The sequence below is a fragment of the Neolamprologus brichardi genome, chromosome 1 (genome assembly GCF_056152115.1).
Source record: "Neolamprologus brichardi isolate AB-2024 chromosome 1, ASM5615211v1, whole genome shotgun sequence".
Lineage (NCBI taxonomy): Eukaryota > Metazoa > Chordata > Actinopteri > Cichliformes > Cichlidae > Neolamprologus > Neolamprologus brichardi.
The window spans coordinates 21,061,278-21,080,690 of NC_142104.1; the positions used below are offsets into that span (position 1 = coordinate 21,061,278).

The 19,413-nt window shown below is 41.1% G+C and overlaps 1 protein-coding gene across 8 annotated transcripts in view; it reads right to left on the minus strand.

The window, feature by feature from the left end:
• The window catches only part of plekha7b (pleckstrin homology domain containing A7b), a 76,024-nt gene that overhangs the window by 4,065 nt on the left and 52,546 nt on the right, over positions 1–19,413 (minus strand). For 4 of the 8 annotated variants that reach the window (XM_035905155.2, XM_035905145.2, XM_087839512.1 and 1 more), the window contains exons 11-26: positions 18,792–19,323; positions 15,089–15,172; positions 13,897–14,031; positions 13,085–13,153; positions 10,119–10,190; positions 8,915–8,995; positions 8,680–8,829; positions 7,191–7,292; positions 6,868–6,979; positions 6,470–6,675; positions 4,986–5,177; positions 4,786–4,903; positions 4,601–4,692; positions 4,177–4,395; positions 2,314–2,544; positions 1,165–1,298 (exon numbers count right to left, since the gene is read on the minus strand). In XM_035905155.2, the coding sequence (XP_035761048.2) occupies positions 1,165–1,298; positions 2,314–2,544; positions 4,177–4,395; positions 4,601–4,692; positions 4,786–4,903; positions 4,986–5,177; positions 6,470–6,675; positions 6,868–6,979; positions 7,191–7,292; positions 8,680–8,829; positions 8,915–8,995; positions 10,119–10,190; positions 13,085–13,153; positions 13,897–14,031; positions 15,089–15,172; positions 18,792–19,323 (2,529 nt within the window). The remainder of the gene's footprint in view (positions 1–1,164; positions 1,299–2,313; positions 2,545–4,176; positions 4,396–4,600; positions 4,693–4,785; positions 4,904–4,985; positions 5,178–6,469; positions 6,676–6,867; positions 6,980–7,190; positions 7,293–8,679; positions 8,830–8,914; positions 8,996–10,118; positions 10,191–13,084; positions 13,154–13,896; positions 14,032–15,088; positions 15,173–18,791; positions 19,324–19,413) is intronic. The other 4 variants (XM_087839523.1, XM_035905157.2, XM_035905150.2 and 1 more) reach the window with 3 other exon arrangements.

Here is a 19,413-nt window from a genome sequence, read left to right on the forward strand (position 1 = left end):
CTCAAAAATAAAGAAATTACAAATCAGATGCTTTCCAGATGGTAGTACATGGTGAATTAAAATCTGATGGTTCTTTTCTGATTGACATTTCCATCTAATTGAATAAAATCCTCACCAACACTGGCTGAAATACAGCTTCACATCATGACAGAGCCTCCACTGTGTTTTACACGCACTCCCTTTTGTAAATCTCAAAGTTTGTACCTTGCATATGGTGGAGTAGGATGTGAAACAAAAATTTCAAATTTGAATCAATCTCCCTATAATACCTGTTGTTTCTGGGTTTCAGTCCAGTTCTTGTGTAACTTGGCATACCTCAGTCTTTTCTTCCTCTTTCCCTTCCTTAGGAATGGCTTCCTGATGGATTGAAAGGACATATGCATCTATCCTGTGTCAGGTATTTGATGGATTTTTTCTCTTTTTCTTAACGGTATGACTTTCAGATACTGTCATTCTGCTGTAGATAGCTTTTTAGGTCTGCCAATGTTTCTTTTGTCTCTCTTAAATGTTTGAAGGACACTCTGTGCAACATGCATGATATGCATACCTTGGCTAATAGTTCTTTGGGAATTACCTTCTTGGTGCAAGAATACTTTTTTATGACACTCAGACTGTGTTATCTGTGGCATTTTTGCAGATTCTATTAAATAAATGAGAATAAATTAGGCTGCTAGTAACAAAGCACCTAAAGATACAATTTAAAAATGTGTCTTCCAAAGTTGTTATGTGTAGAAGCAAAACTGAATAATACCTTGAGTTAGGTTGCTTTTAAAAAAATATTTGATTCATATACATCAGTGTTAAATAGCCTAACAAACAAAAAACACATCCTTTTACAAATGGTGAGGTACAAAGACTTCACTGAAAATGAGTAAAAACGCAGCCACTCTGCAAAGAAAAACTTTGAAAGAAAGGCTGTTTGTTGCTCAAGATCCTTAAAAAAAATTACAAGAAAGCCTGAATCCTAGGGTCCAAAATATAAAGAAATTAGGGGTGACTCAGTGCTTCTTTTTTTTTTACAGTCCTATAGTCCAGAATCTTCAGGGCCTTGAAACTGATTGCATTTGCTTGACTAGTTGTATGGAAACACTGCTCTCCTAAAACATCAGAGTTGAGTAACACTCCAATGTAACTTCAGGGTTTATTTAGTTACACTTCATCTACCTGGACTTTGCCAAGATGCTTTTGATGCGCTCCACCTTACGATGACGCTCCTCCACTTCTTGAGGACTGAGTGGCTCCTCAGGCTCTGAGTCCACGTAGCGCTCTGGAATCGACACTTTCTGAGGTTTGGATAGCTAGAACACAGATGCAGTGTGTGAATTAAGATGTTTGCCACTTTATTGTGATCTCTACTGTGAGGTCAAAAATGATATACGAGTTCACTACGCAAGTTGAAGATTTGTAATCCTGAAAATGATCAAATATGGTAAGCATAGGACAAACTGTAATAAAATATGGAGACTAAATATGCAGAGATGTGCCCTGAAGTATCTTTAAAATGCTATTTTCATTTTAGTACAGGGAGAAAGTTTCAGCACTTGTATAGCTTCACACAATGACGTTTATCTGTCGCATACTAATGCATACTTTATACCGCCAGCATCCAGCCTATAGCTAATTTCTTCAATACCTATGTAGAAACAATGCTGCAATACTTTCTGACGCTTTTCACATAATTTCAGCAGCAAGTTCGTCAGCCAGTCTAATCAGGGTGCCTCAGGACAGCATTGTGTAGGAAATGATTAATTATGTGCCACGTTTGCTCATTTTAACATATTCTTTAAACATGATAAAGCCTTTCAGTATATGCCTTTTAGGGATTCATCAAAATATCAGTGGAACATCAGTATCGACCAGTATTGACTTCTACCAGCCAATCAGCAAAAAAAGACGAGTGACATTTATTGATTGGAAATCTGTTGTGTCCCATTTGATACAGTTAGGTATTTTTAAAATCAAGTTTATTTTATTTTCCTCAAAAATGGGAGAGAAATACCAAGAAAAAGTAAACAAACAGAAAAAAAAATGTCATCTGAGAATTTAAAGATCAGCAGCACAATCCACGAAATCCAATCCATGAGAATATTAAAAAAAAGCTTGGTTGTGCCACCTCATTTTAAATATTGCTTCTGTAAATATTTCTTTTTATTCACTTTCAGTATTCATTTTATAAAAGAAAAACTCCTTTTTGGGGTGAGTAGCCTCCTCTTTAACGTTCAGTGCACTGTTTTCCCCCTTTCATGTTATTCCTATGTTGACATTTTTCCTAGTCAGCTGTATTTCTTATTTTAAAAAAATGAAAAAAAATACCTCTTTGTTAAGGTCCAGGTCATAGTCCAGAGGTTCCAGGTCAACCTCATGGGTGGGAGGGGGGGTTGTGGCCGTGGAGCGGAAGGTCAGCCATTCATCCGAATGCGAGCGGGGTCTCTCTTTGTGCTCGGGAGGTCTTTCCTCCCCCTGGACACTCCTAACTCCCTGAGCCTCCTCCCCCTGAACTGCCCTCTCGAGTAACTGCAGGTCAAACTCCTGCTCTCTCTTCCACTGGACAACGCACACAGGAAAAATGTATACTGTGAAACAAAGGACAGGGTGCTGCCACCAAGTTTTCTTGACTAAAAGAAAAAGTGAAACTTCTTTCACTTGCCTTCGTGGTTATATTCATGGCACACATGCTCGTCCTATTCCTAACATGATATTAAAGATTGCAGAGGGTTTTTACGTGCAATGTACAATGTCCAAATGTGTATGTGTGTGTGTGTGTGTGTGTACAAGTGTGAAAAGGTAAAAAAAAGAGGGCACATGCATAAATGAGTATGCATGCTGATATGAAAGATCTCAAAACACAGCATGCTAGAGCTCTACAAGTGTGACAAGAACACAGCACTTCACTCAAACTGATGACAAATTCAACAAACATAAGAAAGTTATACATGTTTACAGAAAAAAATGCAATAAATTAAAAAAAACATGCCAATGACTTCTTTAGAAAATATTTTTTATTTTTTGCAGTCACATTTGTAAGTGAAGTATTCCTCTAGCCAACAGTAATTAGCAGATAAAACACTGAGCACATGATGCAATCGTCTAACTCACTGTATGTGCTATTAGTATCAGTACATCAGCATTGCCCAGGAAAAGTGTTAAATGGGACAAGAGTTGGTCCCAATCTATAAAACATCTGATTTCAGTTTTATCTTCATTTAAATTTAAAACAAACAAAAAAAAAATCAGGTGAGAAAATGGTGCGATGACATTGACAAGAGTGGGCTTAAGAATGTAATGCTCAGTGTACGTAAATGTTTTGGTCAGTAGAATATAAGTAGGCACTTTTCTTCTCTCTGCCTCACACACACACACACACGCACACATGCAGACACACATATATGGACAGCAATAGCATGGACTTGGGCTTGAGGAACAGCTGGCTTTAATATCTACACGAGGAGAGACAAGACGGCTGCTATGTGACAACACAAAACACTTCAACGGGTTAGAAATCAATGTGGTAGGATAGTGTTGATGTGAAAGAAAATGAACAGGTCAGTGAGGAAGGGTGAGAAATGATGGATAAAGCAAAGTTAGAATCCATAGCAGAGAAAAGGGAGAAATACAGTGACTGAGGTCATTAATATGTTATATGTTTTATAGCCAAGATCTCATCTGGTAAAGATTTTGAAAAAGAAAAAAAAATCATCACTATTTAATGTAAATGTTATTATCTGCACCTCATAATAAACACTTAAACAGTTATATATGTGTGCTGAAACGTATCTCCTTATCTGTATAGGTCTTTTTTACCGAAAGGCATTTAGGACAAGCACACCAGAAAGGCACTTGGAGACCACATTCTCCTCCTAAGTCATAATATTTTTTTCTTAAAGGGATCCAAGTCTGCAACTCAAGTGAATGGGTTCTTTAGGCCAAATGACTTTGGCGAAAAAGACCTACTGAAGCCTGAAAACAACACGTGCTGAATAAGCACAGATAGAGCCACACAGTGAAATGCCATACCGCACTAACTTAATAGTTTAATATAAACTTGGTAACAAGAGAAGCAGAGACGAGACCCACTGCACTCAACACAGGCATGCATTACTGCTGTAGACCGCCACTCTCAGTTTGGTTGTCGTCGTGCGTGAGAGTGTGACGTGTGATGCTGCTCTAGTAACATACTGATCCCAAGTCTGCTGAAAGTGGGCGTGAAGATGACGTGCGTGACGACGAAGCGGCGTGGCGGTCTCCGTGACTCAGGGTGCGTTTGCGCTGGCGGACGAGGGCCTTCTGGTGCCTCTTCATCCTCTCCAGCTGCTCATCAGCGCTCATCTTCCCCCTCTGCTGCTGCTGCGCCGGGTCCACAGCGTACAGACGCTCCAAGGCACTTTTTGGTCTCTCCTGAGACGAGTGGGAAGAGAGAAAGATGATAACAAGAGCAAACACATGGAAGACTTTAGACTGGTGGAAATATGACTAAAATAGCATTTTTTAATTATACAGTGCTGTTAAATTGCTTTTAAAATGCTTGATTAAATCTTATTAATATTATAAATGAATATAATCTGGGGTTGGAGTGACATGTTCACTCTGTTGTTACCCCCACCTTTATGCCAACTGCTGACGTTGCTCTTCGGAGGGTAACGTATGAGGAGATGCTCGAAGACTGATTTAACCTAAGTGAAGATCCGCCCGTTCCTGAGGGGAAGACAACAGATATTACAAATCTGTTCTCGTCTTCACAATATTCTAAAGCATTTTGGCGGGATGAACTGACTGTTATCTATGCACCTCTGCTCGGTAATGTCTTGTAACCTCCGTCATGCCCAGGTGTTACAAAACTAATGTGACTGGAGCCATCACCAGCTCCCATGAGTTCTGGATCACTCAGGAAAGGCCTGAGTTCCACCTGACATATACGAGTGGATTTAGATTAGAAACAAAATGACATCAAAAATGCAAACACAGCAATACACACAAGCTCTGCGTACCTTGCCGTCCCCGTTTGTATACTGCCCAGTCTCTCGGTCCCTTTTACGTTCATCTGACTGACGTTTGAGGCCACGTACAGAGGTGTGTCTGATGACTGTTGTCTCCCGGGGCAAGGGAGGCACAGCGGGGGGATGCTCATCGGGACTGTAGAGCTGAGGTAGAGGAGGTCTGGGAGGCACATCTTCCTCATTCTGCGCACAGAATAAATGTGAACTACTGAAAACAACTGAAGAAAGACTCTAGCCCTGCAAGGACCCCGAATACCAAGATGAAGAGTTCCTGAACAAGTAACTCTATAGACTGTAGAGCCTGATGACAGTGGCTATGAGATTTGAGGTTATTTAGATTAAGAAATGAAGATAATAAATTTCCAAAATGTTTAAACTTTGAAATACACATTAATTATTTTTCTGCACTTAATAATCCATCAATTTTCTTAACTGCTTATCCAGCTAGTGTCACTGCAGCTTATTTCAGCTGAGATTAGGTGAGGGAGGCAGTACACCTTGGACTCAGGGAACAGATTCAAAAAAATTAACCTAACTTAGAATTTTTTTTCGACTGTGTAAGGAAACCAGGGAAAACTGACAGACTTCATGCCTAAACCATAATACAAAGTTTGCATTTGGTCACAATTTGGTAAGCAGCAATTTTCAAAATTGTTATATGATTGCAACATAAGCACGTGGCAATTTTTCTTTAAGATTCCAGTAACACTACAGACAACACCTGTGATGTTATGCACAGTTTGGATAACTATAATTGGATTAAATATAACAGTTTTTTAACAGTTTTGGAAATTTTGTCACAAATGTAATATATCTTAGTTTGTCTTGTAATGTTGATTGAATGGGGCTCAGTGTTACTTTTATACATTTGTCTTGCACAATTTAAAAAGCAAATTGAGAAAATTACGTCTTAGCTTATCTTACAATAAATTATCAAAAAACACCAAACACTGAGGTTACAGCCCTAACTGCATTTTTCTTGTTCCATTCCAGCTGGGCGTACTTAAATTGAATTGAAAGCCTTTATTGTCATTATACATAGTATAATGAGATTAAAACAGCTCTATAAAAGTGAACTGAATGTCATCTTCTTAACTCACTCAGTTTGTTTTATGCAAAGATGCATGAACACCAGCAAAAATGTTTACTTACATTTATTACTTGGCTAATTAGTGGCCGAATAAGGTAAATATTCACTTTTTTTCTTGTTGCATTTTGTACTTTTGGACATTATTTCAGATTTCTCTATTTCCTGACACTTCATTCAGTTCATTGATCAACAGGGGTAAGTAGACTCATTTTAAGGAAAGTGATAATGGCTTGTTGAAAACCTCCAACTAGAAAAAAGGGAAGTTGAAAATCACAGACTGCAAAATGCACTTCTGTGTATTTAACCAACCAAAGCTGAACACACAATTGTAGAGAGCACATGATTAAACAAACCAACACAAACCAGCTTAAGTTTACTCACTCACCCACTTAGGCCCACTGATGACAGCTGTAGAATGGTGTAATGGCTGCTGGCTGAGACTAGAGGAAAGGATGGGGGTGTGGCTACTGGGACTGAGGTGGGGGCTGTGCTGCTGCTGCTGCTGCTGGGACAATCTCATCTCCATAGCAGACGCGCTCCCAGACACAGAAGGCACTGATGACACTGACACCGAAGGCACAAATTTCCTCTCTGGGGAATATGATGCGCATGATCACGTGACAATAATACACACATGCTGTAAAGACAGCACTTTTAGTTTCCTATGGGAAACGTTCAAGGGATTGGTAACAAAAATATGACTGCAGGCTTTAATGAGAAGATACAGTCGCAGGTCCACAGCGATTTGCTTTGTAGACATGGAACCTATAGCGCTTGCCTCACCTGGGTTGGTAACAGAGGAGATGGTGACTTTGTAGTTGGCTTTACTGTTGCTGAGACCTGCGATAACATCCTCAATCCTCCAAAGCTCCTTTCTGATCTGGACCTTCTCTTGCTGCTCACATAGAAACACAGAACCACACACACACACAGACGCATACAGACACATTTTCATATTTTACAGATTTTAATTAGAATCCAACACATGATCCTCTGAACCAGTTCTTTGCTTTGTCTGAGTATATGACATCAGCGGTATTTAGCTCATTCCCATTCAAAGCGAGCGACTGCTTGCGGGAGTTAATGGAGATCACTGAGCCACAGACCTGAGAAAGATCACAGCGGCTCATCTGTCCCTGCAGGGCCGACTTCAGCCAGTCCACGTCTCTCTCAAGCCGGCTGTACTCATTCCATGCATTTTCCATCTCCTAAAGAACAAAACATATCACGCTCGGTGTTACAATGCCAAAAAACAGTGTTCACACACTGCACTTAGCTTGCGAATAAAAAGCTGTTTTAGTGGCGCGTATGTGAGCTGCAGTTAAGACCAGGTGTGTTAAGTAGTGATTTTTATGATTTATCACTTCTTTTTTTTTAAATTGCAGTGTGCACTGACAGACTACAACCAATGCCTGGAAATGTCTTTAAGTCAAAGACACATTTGTTTGCTTTCATGTAATCTTGCGGTTTATTTGTGAATGTTTTTTTGAAACTCGTAATTTTCATTTCAACACTAAATATTTTGAATATCAGTGAACTTTTTGACCAAATATTTTTTTTCTGAGTGGCTGAGAAATCTACTCATTTCTTTGTAGCCGTAGGTTTGTCCCTAAGCACTCATTTTGATAGTGACAGTCATCCTGAAACAGTGCCAGTTGCAGAAACCATAAAAAAGGAACAACTAAAAATAGAAGCGAACATCTTGTTTTCAACCAATAAAACATTTCTTTAGTAGCATGTGCTTACTGTAAGAGCCTGAGTAGTTTGATCCCTTACCTGCCAAAACATCAGTGTCAAATGTCAAAACAAGGTTTTTCAAAAAACTGTACTAGCCAAAAACTCATTTTTATCTCAAAAATGGTGTACAGGGTTTCCTTAAACAATGAGAGGAAATAAGTAGTAGAGAACAAAAGAAGAAGAAGTGGTAGGGCAAAAAAGATATAGCAGATGAATAATATCTGAAAGTCGTGCTCTTAAGAAAATAATCTAGAAAACAAATCAAAGACCCGACACAGGACATGAAACATACATCTGGTCCTTCTGCTGTACCATCTCCTGTTCACTGAAGCCTGAAATGGTCTCACTGGAAGAGTAGCTGTCATTTGTTTTGCATGGCAATGATGCCAAACACACTGCGAGTGTAGCAAAAGCATACAGATATAAAAATCACACAAAAGAACACTACCAGTCATGGATTGGTCTCCCCAGAGCCCAGAAATCAGCATTACTGAAGGACTGTGGGATCATCTGAACACGGAACGGAACAAAAGGGAGCCAACAGCCAAAGAAGAGCTTTGACCTTTGACCTATGTCCTTCAAGAAGAAAGATATCGTTTCTAAGAGAGTTCAGACTGTGTTGAACAGTGGTCATACCAAATATTGACTTTCAAAATTTTTAAAATTGTGCAAACTCTATATTTCCACGTATGTACATGTTTGCACATGCTTCAGTAAATCAGTGGACCTATTTCACATTTTCATAGCAGAATATGAAGAAATGAGAGGTGGATGAAAAAGTCTGAGCCAGTTTCACTGAAGAAGGAGGCTGTAGTTTTTTGTCATAAGCACAATGGACTTGCAAATCCCGGGTCTTACTGTGGATACTTGAGATATTTCAGCCCTGATATGGACCACGTCCTCTTGTAGTAATTTCTGCTGATAGGCAATTTTCTCAGCATGAGCTGGCTGATCTCTGTAGTCCTCCATCTGCTGGTGGGAAACATCCAGCACAGATTCTAACTTGTCCTACACCAGGGGACGAAAACATTGCCATAAACACGTAAGCCTTCATAGACCACACACGAATACACCAAATATATACAACTCAAACCTTGTCCTCTTTCAGAGTGCGTATCTGGGCCTCTAGCTCCTGTAGAATCTTGTCTTGTTCACACAGTCGACTTAATTTCACCTAAAAGAAAACATATTGAAACAGTGAGAATGGAGGAAAACTCAGCTCTTCCTATCGCTTCTGATAATACGGCAGTGTGTAGACAGAAAATAGCAGAAAATAAAGAGATAAAACAGTGCCTGAGATTTTTAGATACGGCTTCTGTTTGCAACACCGTTAAACTCTTCCATTCTTGCCTTTGTTCAACTCTATTCCACAATGCACCCAGATAAGACAAATTGATCGTCTCAGTCTGTCAATACGGCTCATCTGTGTAAAAAGCTCAAAGGAATTCCTCTCATCGCTGCAGTGCCAGATATCAAAAGGCTCTATACTATCTAGTTTGGGGGTGAGATCTGGTAATACCCATTATGAGTAATCATAATCAAGAATCCATATTTTCAATTCACTTTTGGAGAAAGCCGTGTTTACTGAGAGTGACAGATTTGTTTTCCCAGAAATGGGTTATGTGTTTATGAAAACAACATAAGACTGCCTAGTTCACAGTCTTTCTCAAACAGTGTTTTTTCTTCTTCTCAGATCTATTTATCATTCTGTTCAATTAATAATTAAGCTGTTTTTATTTTCGCTGCCACATATTGTTGTTTTTAATTGCATGAAATATTCATTGTTCCGACAAATTTACTGGCAATTTCTTATAAATTGTTAAAGTGGAACAATGCTAATGATGAAAAGCCAGGACATCCATCTTATTTACCTCTATTCAGCAGAAAACAAAGAATGAGGAAAGCAGAATCTGGGAAATCAAACTGAAAAATTTAACAGCTCAACATCTAAAACTCCCATTACATGTATTTTTCCCTTTAAATTGCAGGGAGGAAAATAAAAGCTGTGGTCGATACTCTCAGGCCCTCACTGTGCTGCATGGATGGGTGTCCCCACAGTGTTGCAACGCAAATACGTTCCCTTCCCTCTACAGCCTCTGTTTACCACAACTTAAGAACACACACGCAGACAAACCACACTAAAACACACAGTAAAGTCAGACTAAAGTCAGCTGCTTCTCTGTAGTGGATTGTCAGAAGTCGGAAACAGAGATCTTAGAGGGGAAAAACAGAGAAGGATAAACAGGGTGCTTACCTGACTGTTTTTGTAAATCCTGAGAACAGAATGATTTACTTACATCAGCATCACTTTCTGCTATTTTCACAGGCCTTGATGGTCTTTCTTTCTTTAAACTGTCACGTCCAGTAACCTAAAGTTGAAAGAACGACAAAATAAAAAACTGATACATATTTCTAGTTTACAGATAATGGGACTGATACACAAGTTAAGCCGAGTTTATTAAGGAGGAAAATAAAAGGAAAAAAAACTGATACAAAATTGAAAAAAAAAACTTATTATAGCTTCGTTCAAACATTTATGCAGATAGAGTTTCTACATCTTTGTGTTTGGAAAAACCCTAAAGCTCTTACGCTGCTATTTACAGGATGCTTATTACTGTAAGTTAACAACCAACTCCTTAATATTACCAGTATGGGAGAAAAAAGTTTTTTTCAGATTTTGTTTTTCACATCCATGGTTTTGAATGGGAACGTTTTTAAGTGGAGACCTAACAAAGGCGTTGATTATTAAAATGCTCCTCAGCCTCCCTGGGAAAGTCTATGCCAGAGTGCTGGAAAGGACCCTCGGATACAGGAGGAACAATGCGGTGTTTGCCCAATTGTTTATAACATTTGGATTAAAAAATCAGTTGTAGCCAGTGAGGTGGACATCATCAGATGATCGGCTAGGGGTTCACTGAAGCACCCTTTGGTTTCTGCTTTCCATCCATTCACTTCCACCTATCTAGCAGGGGTGCTGAAACCTCTCCCTAGCCAAGTGATGGATTTGAACCCAGCAACGTCTTGCAGTGAGGCAACCGTGCTAACCACCATGCTGCCATCTGCATTTTGACACTCTTCAGAATTCATCCCGCTACTTCCATCACTACCAGGCCATTACACTGCCTCCACCATTTTTGGCACATCATGTGGTTTACTGTCCAGCGGTTTATTCTGCAGAACTGTGCAGGCTCCTTTTCTTGTGTGTAACCAGTAAACTTCTATATTTACATTCATGAAGGCATCTCTTAAACCACCTTGTCGAGAGTGTTTTTTGCTTGACTGGATGTTGGAAACGTGTCTTCCAAACCTTTCTGTGTTGCTGAGGTGGGCAGTTCATTTTTTATTTTTAAGGATGTACCAGATCATAGATTTGGAAACTATTTTCAGTTTTTTCTTTGTGATAGATTTAGTTTTCTTTTTCAGTGACATGATGGCCTCCTTTACCTGCAATAACAACTTATCTGGACCTCATATTGAAAGTACCAGTGAACCGCAGCCAAATCCAAGTTCAACACAGAATCAGCTCCTGATATTTTGTCTGCTTAATTTGTACTGAGATAATGAGTGAACAGGCCTGATGTCACCAAGTATTAAAAACAATGCTTAGGTTTAGAATTATTTTAGTCTGTGAAAATGGGGAAACATGCATAAAATGCATGTAATTCCTGAAAGTCTGCATTTCAGTGACATCTATATGGTTTAATTTAAAGTCCATTGTAGCAACAAAATTACTAAAAAAAAAAACAAAAACAAAAACAACTGTCATTTTCCAGAAACGTATAGACCTAACTAGCTCCACTATAGTTGTGATATTTTTCTCTGCTGATATCAGGCTAATAGTACAGGGTATCTAGCGACTGCCGGTCTTTGCATCGCACCTGGAGGTTCACAAGATAATAATGCAGAGATTTGTCAGCCACTTCTCTATCAGAGTCAGTAATTTACAGAGATCAAAGGTTGATTATTCATATATCGCCCGCATTAGGGTCACCACACATTGAACAGCAGTATGGACCAGTGCAAATAGGAGACTCAGTTAAAGGGACATTCCACTTATTTTACATGTCATGGTCAATTAGCAGTCTTGTGGGGGTATTGCAAAGTCTGTGAGAAAAAGTTTTATTATGTATTCTGTGGTTGTAGAGAGATCGTCATGAAGTCTGGGAAAATTATTACAGTGATCACCAGCATATTTTTTTCTTGGCTTTGGAAACTTTGAGTTTTTAAAAAAAAGTCTCAGTTTCATTCTTGGGGCACTGAGTTTAAAAGGCGTGGGTGCTTACGAGTTAGGACCAACTATGCAAAAATCAACTCAAAATAAACAAGTTTTGACTATGTTTTTTGCAGTCTGTCCCTTTGCCAGCTCTAATTAAGTGCATTACCAAGTATCTGTAGGAGTTTTTGAAGACCATGGCAAACTTACACCGCTGCACATTTTCATCCATTTCCACCAGTTACCACAATAAAACTATGACTCAGCCTATAATATAAAATCGTATTTACTTTGCTAATACATAAAATTTCCTAAAGAGCCTAATTAGCCATCTGTTATGCTCTAACAAATAAAACAAAAGCAAAAAGTCAAACAGACATTCAGTACTGTTAGTGGTGCTTATTAGCATGCAATTCAAAATCTCAGTGGTGAGTATCACACGATGGATGATCGGATGAAGGGATTCATGTGTAAAGATCCTGCATAATTTACTGGGATGCGTCACATTCCATTTAAAAAGCAGTACAATGGTCTATTTCACTTTGTATGCACACCATCCTCACATTCGAGCAGAACATGACATGGGCATTTCAAACACGCTGATCTCTTTTTGATCTCTTTTGAACCCAGAAAGCGAAAAGTTATTTGCTGTACTGCGTATCACAAGATGACTTCCCTCAACTTACTTTGCTTTTTTCCTTTCTTTTTTTTTTACTGATGCAGAGCTGCATCAGTAAAACACTTCAAAACTTCAGCATCATTATTACTTTATACCAGTTTCACTTACCAGTTTCACTGGACAATTTTCAGGATTTATCAAAGCAAAACTGAAAAGTATCTTTTTCTTTATCCTTAAATTGATCATTTGTGTAATAAGAAGACAGTTTCGAGAAATGTTAATTCCATTGTAAAGGACAGAACTAGAACAGAGGACAGAAAGGAAAAGAGGGAAACAGGGAGGCAGATGTTGGAGGCAGCGACAGGAGAACAAGATTGTATTCCAGAGAGGGGAGGTGGAGAAGAAGATGAAAAAGATAAAGTGCCATTTACATTGTTGGGGCCCACCTTCAGATCTAGATACTCCAGGTCCTTCTTCAGTTGTATGTAAGTATCATCAGCCTTTAAATGAGCAATGGAGAGATAAATCATTTGAAATGAAGCTGCAAAGGATAATGCGTGATCAGATGACACTTAGGGCCTTTATTTGGGATTTACTAGCAGAACTTTAATTAACTTGGTCTCAATTACAGTGCACTTCTACCTCTGTATTTTTATCTACAGTCAAGCTCTAATTAAGGAATCAAGTAATTGTTTTGATCTGGTTTAATGTCTCATGTATGACCTTATGCACAACTGAGGAACACAGACATGTGCATGACATGTGGTCAGACAGAGAGTTTATATTTCTCCATAAGCGTGGAGGATGGCCAGAGAATGGTCGGTTGCTAAAAACTGGGTGGAGTTGTCGCTGCTGCTCTTACAGCATTGTGCTTGCTTCCCAACTACACAGAAATGTTCTGATAATCAGACATTATTGTGGTTGTGCAAGGTTATACATCTATGAGACAATGCAAAGTGTAAAATACAGGCATGGGCCACAAGCAACATGCTCCAAACATGGCATATCCCTGTTTACAAACAGTCACACAAGGCTCCGAGTATCCATAATATATAACCGTTAATACAATACAAGTCATGTCAAAGTGGTTAAATGAACAAGACATCCAAGCAGAATCAGAAAACTGCACAGTCTGTAACGATGATAGGGTAGTAATGTATGGGAATGGCTGGGGAGCAGGGGACCACAATGCACTGGCAAAGGATGCACTGGGCTGCATTAGGGAAATATGAGGGTCCCTGACCTGCATGCTGGGGCCTAGAAGGCCGTTGTGCTGGTGGTGCTGCAGGTGAGCGAATGCATTGCTGGGACTATGTGCACCAGCCATCTTGGCCTGGTGCCTCCGAAGCTGAATGAGGAGCAGAGTCAGCTCCTCTGGCTGTAGCGTAGCCCGGGTTTAGGGGCCAGTGAAAGCACAGAGGGATGAGAGGAAATATTTCATAATCATCTGGGCAGTAAAGTGGCTGAGCTGCAGTAACTGTGGAGTGTGGCAGAGACACCAGTGTACTGCTGCCTCCAATAATGTAACACTTTATGTGAAAGGTACATGAATTGTCACCTATTCATAGAAAACTTGACACATTAATAGCATTAATTCATTTATGAAAAACTCTAAAGAACACATGTTAAACACCAGTACCTCATCCTCACTCTTATCTAACACTGTCCCTGACACCAAATATTCCAGATATTTTATACATTCATTTTTGTAATTTTCAGTATTGTGCAGAAGTCTTGAATCACACCTCATTTCTTTATATTTCATTTCCAAGAAGCCAGACTTTTTCAGTAGTATTGAACAATAGCTCTTCCAAAGCTTCTGTGGACATTTGCTTTTTTCACTCAGTTTTAGTCCAATCCTTGACCATTTTTAGAGGAATGTTTTTATTGTTGTTGTTTGTTGAACCACATAACAACAACATCTGAATCATCTGAGCATAAAAAGGACCAAAGTCAGTGTTGGTCAGTGTCAGTGCTCTACACATAACAGCAAACTGTGTATGTTTATGTTCTGGATATAAGTAACTTTTCCCCCTATAGTTTCTTTATACAGTTATATTTTTACACGGTTTTACTTTAATTAATGAATTCATTGTTTTTCATGCATGAAGTCATGAATGAATTCATGATAATTCATGTACCCTTAACACACCGTGTCCTAATAATACCTGAAAATGTAAAACCTAGAGCTACACAACAAAGACTGTCATGTGAGGACGGCCTGCTGTGCTGTCTGAACAGAAATGCTATCAGGAACAAAAACACTGGAACAAATTCTACATGTGATAATGTCACAGACAGCCCCCATTAATTACGTTTCCAGTTCTTACCTGGATTTATTTTCCTAGACTATTATAACACTTTGTTAATATTATAAAAAGTCCATTTTTCATATGGATCCAAGTAAGTAATATTAATGTAATAGAAGCTCATACCGTTTTGCCATGCAAGCTGGGAGCACTGACTGTGTGTGTGATGTAGCCCATGGCTGGCACGGACCTCCTCTCTATTTGGGAATTCTGTGGAGAAATGCAATTCGTTCACTTGTTAACGCAGATCAACAGAATATCTGATTTACTAAATAATCTTCAATAGTGTGTTGAAAGTGAGATATGGATCACTTCATCACACCGAGTCAAAGTTAAACCATTGCCTCCAAGTCTGCAAACAAATTTGACTACACAGCAGATTTATTTTTTCCATCTATCCTTTTCTCGCTTTCATCACTCCTACTCTTATCCGAAACAAGGTGTGCCCTGAGTTTTCAGATGCTACAGGGCTCGGAAAAAATTTGACGTTTTTGCTTAACACACAGAATTAGCGAAAACCAGGCCCACTACAGAAGCTTAAAAGGACACAAACAACAAGAGATTTAATTAACTACACATAAATTATACTAAACCTGCTTTCTTAAAATAACATTTGTTTGCTACCAGCAAGAGAAGCACTGTAAGCCATTCCCTTTGAGATTCCCATGCCACAATTTTTTTGCTGTATAATAGGTTTTTTATTTAAATGCGAGATCAGAAGAAAGAGACCGCTGCTGATGTTTGAGATACAGTAGAGATGTTTATAGGGTGCTGAGAAGCCCAGGGCAAATTGGATTAGCTGCTAATAAAACATACTTCTTAATGATATTCCGCAGAGGCACATGGATCGCTATTACTTAAGTGCACTCCAGCCAGAGAGCACCATCAGCCTCAGAGATGCTGGGTGCTCCAAGTTCAGTGCCAACTAAATTTTGTTCCCATAAACATCGCTCCCTAGCATAGTCACTGTGGCTACCTTTGTTAAAAATGTATCCTCTAGAGGGTTTTCCATAATTGCGCGTCACTATATTTTATGGTTGTAATTAGTGTCTTGACACTTGGTTGAATCATAGAGGAAACAGAGCATCTGCAACACTTTGTTTACTTGTGTAAGGCCAACGGGTTGGTTATGAGGGTTGTGTGTTGGCAAATGTGGTGATGGTTTGGAGGGAGATTTTTTTCACATGTGGAGGGTGTGGTGGGGAGAGAGAGCAGGGTGTGGATTACAGGACGTGCTCCTGGGCTCCGTCTCCTGTGGCGTTGGCGGTGCTGTCTGAGCGCTACGACGGTTTGGGGGGACGGCAGAGTAGCGAGTTTTTACTCGCATGCGCTCACACCACCTGTGGAGTAGGCCTGGGTGTGGACTGTGTGAATCTGCAAACGATTCACATGAGCATCAAAGTGTGCGCGCTGTAAAGTCGGAGCCTTCTCATGCGCCTCGCGCGATCTTCCCATGGTGTCCTTGTGAGCTCACAACATCCTTCAAGTTGTGACACCTCACATCCACTAGCTACCATGAGAATGAGACCTTTGTCATTTGGCTCAGAACATGTGAAACACTGAGTTTTACTTCAGTCCCATGTCAATGACAGGCCACTGCTGTTTACTGTCTCACAGTATCACCAGTGTTTAAGGCCCAATTACTGAGTATCAGCACATAAATTCATAAAGGGTGGGACTTTCATCTTTTCATCCAACACTGTGTACAGGTCTCCATCCAAGCTTACTATGGGAGAAAAACAACACTGTCAACACACCGGCTACTTTCACACCATCACTCCCCTTTTCCACAAAAACCCCACTTTTCCCATCATTCAAGATACACTGAAGAGATTAATTGAACTAGCTGGGAACACAAGTATTATTTTCAGTTACTCTGCCTTTTATTTTATTCGTTGGTCAATTAATTATTCACGGCAGGAAGAAACCTGCTGCGAGAGCCAAGAAGGCAACAAAGAAGGTAACAAAGAAGGTAACAACGAAGGCAACAACGAAGGCTTATGTATCAGAACAGGGGAGCTCCGAGGCCTCCTCCCCGCTCCCGCAGCGGGCCCGGGTTTCCAGGTCCCCAGCCTGCAGACAAAGACCATCTGCGGGAGGACGGCCGGTGCGGAGCCGGTCGTCCGGACGTATCCAGCAGAGCTGTTCCCGGCCTATGAGCGCAGGAGAGCCGCCGTGCCTGAATGCACCCCGTGTCCCACAGGACACCCCGTGTCCCTCGGGGTGTCCTGTGGGAGGTGTTGCGGGAGTATGGGGTGCCTGGCCCATTGCTATGGGCCATTCGATCCCTATACAACCGTTGCAAGAGCTTGGTTCGCATTGCCGGCAATAAGTCGGACTCGTTCCCGGTGGGTGATGGGCTCCGCCAGGGCTGCCCTTTGTCACCGGTTCTGTTCATAATTTTTATGGACAGGATTTCTAGGCGCAGCCAAGTGGCGGAGGGCTTTCGCTTTGGTGGCCTCAGGATCTCATCTCTGATCTTTGCGGATGATGTGGTTCTGTTGGCTTCATCGGGTGAGGGCCTCCAGCTTGCACTGGAGCGGTTCGCAGCCGAGTGTGAAGCAGCGGGAATGAGGATCAGCACCTCCAAATCTGAGGCCATGGTTCTCAGCCGGAAAAGGGTGGAGTGCCCACTCCGGGTTGGGGATGAGGTCCTGCCCCAAGTGGAGGAGTTCAAGTATCTCGGGGTCTTGTTCGCGAGTGATGGGAGAAGGGAGCCGGAGATCGACAGACGGATTGGGGCTGCAGCTGCAGTAATGCAGACGCTGCACCGGTCCGTCGTGGTGAAGAGGGAGCTGAGTGTAAAAGCGAAGCTCTCAATTTACCGGTCGATCTACGTCCCTACCCTCACCTATGGCCACGAGCTGTGGGTAGTGACCGAAAGGACGAGATCGCGGATACAAGCGGCGGAAATGAGCTTCCTCCGAAGGGTGGCTGGCATCTCCCTTAGAGATAGGGTGAGAAGTTCGGCCATCCGGGAGGGGCTCAGAGTAGAGCCGCTGCTGCTCCACATCGAAAGGAGCCAGCTGAGGTGGTTTGGGCATCTGACAAGGATGCCCCCTGGGCGCCTCCTGGGTGAGGTGTTCCAGGCATGTCCCACCGGGAGGAGGCCCCGGGGCAGACCCAGGACACGCTGGAGAGATTATATCTCTCGGCTGGCCTGGGAACGCCTTGGTGTTCCCCCGGATGAGCTGGAGGAGGTGGCTGGGGAGAGGGAGGTCTGGGCCTCTTTGCTTAGGCTGCTGCCCCCGCGACCCGGCCCCGGATAAAGCGGATGAAGATGGATGGATGGATGGTAACCAATCAGTCAAAAGACTTTTTGTTTTTAGATGAAAGCAAAAGAAAATTTAACCAGTAATTGATTACAAATGTTACTGAGCAAGCAGAAACTGTCAAGTGTTTGGACTGTTGAAAGGAATAAATTACATTGGCGACATTCATCACTGTGAATGGCACATCATATTTAATATCCAATTAACAAAGGTCCTCTTACACAGAGGAATCAGTTCTTTGCTGGTTTTAATCTATGGGAGGCTAATTAAAAATATGGAATGACACGTGCACTATTCTTACCTATTATATCTTAACTACAGTTTATCATCATGTAAATCAAAGTAAAAACAGGTATTTGCAGGTTTATTTAATAAAATGGATATTAAATTATTACTGTTCACTGAATGCAACATTTCTCTGTGCATTTATGATTTTATCCCATTGAGTATTTTAGAACTAGAGTATTAAGAACTGCAATTAATACTCTAAATCTCTAAATGTACAAATCTAACTGAAAGAAAGGCAAACTAAGCGCCTCCTTAACTAGGTGTGCTACCTGAGAAAGATGCGCACAAAAATGCCCGGGTGAGCTTGATCTTGTGCTGTCCCCTGGTGCCAATTCATCCAAGGGCCTTACTGTGCGTCTGTCTGAAGGAGTGTGTGGTCTGCGTGGAGACAGGGGCTTGAAGGACGATGGTGGGACTTCACATGGTGATGGAGGAACAGAGATGGAGCGTGGCATTTCTACAGTAACTCTGAAAGATGAGGAGTCTGTGAAGTTGGGGCCGGTGTAAATAGGAGCGGTGGGGCTGCCGTGACGAAACTGCTGCCGTTGTTGCCACTCATACAGCTGCCACACCATTCCCTCCTTGGTGGCCATTCGCTCGTCAGTGGACATACGGAAGTGGCTGAGCCGGTCATGGGCGTACTTGTAGTCACTGGGCAGATTGCATGTTGCTGGAGGAGAGCTGCTGCCACAGGGTAGACGGGGAGACTTTGGCAATGACTGATAGGTGACATCTGCTGCACTTGATTTGGGCTTTAAGGGAGGAGTCCATCGAGGGAGGTTGAACTCAGCAGAGGGAGCACTATGAAAGAAAGAAAAACAAAGACATCTTTTAGCTGTGTTTTTTTTAATCTATTATAGAGCCATAATGAGGGATAATGCTTTAAATAAG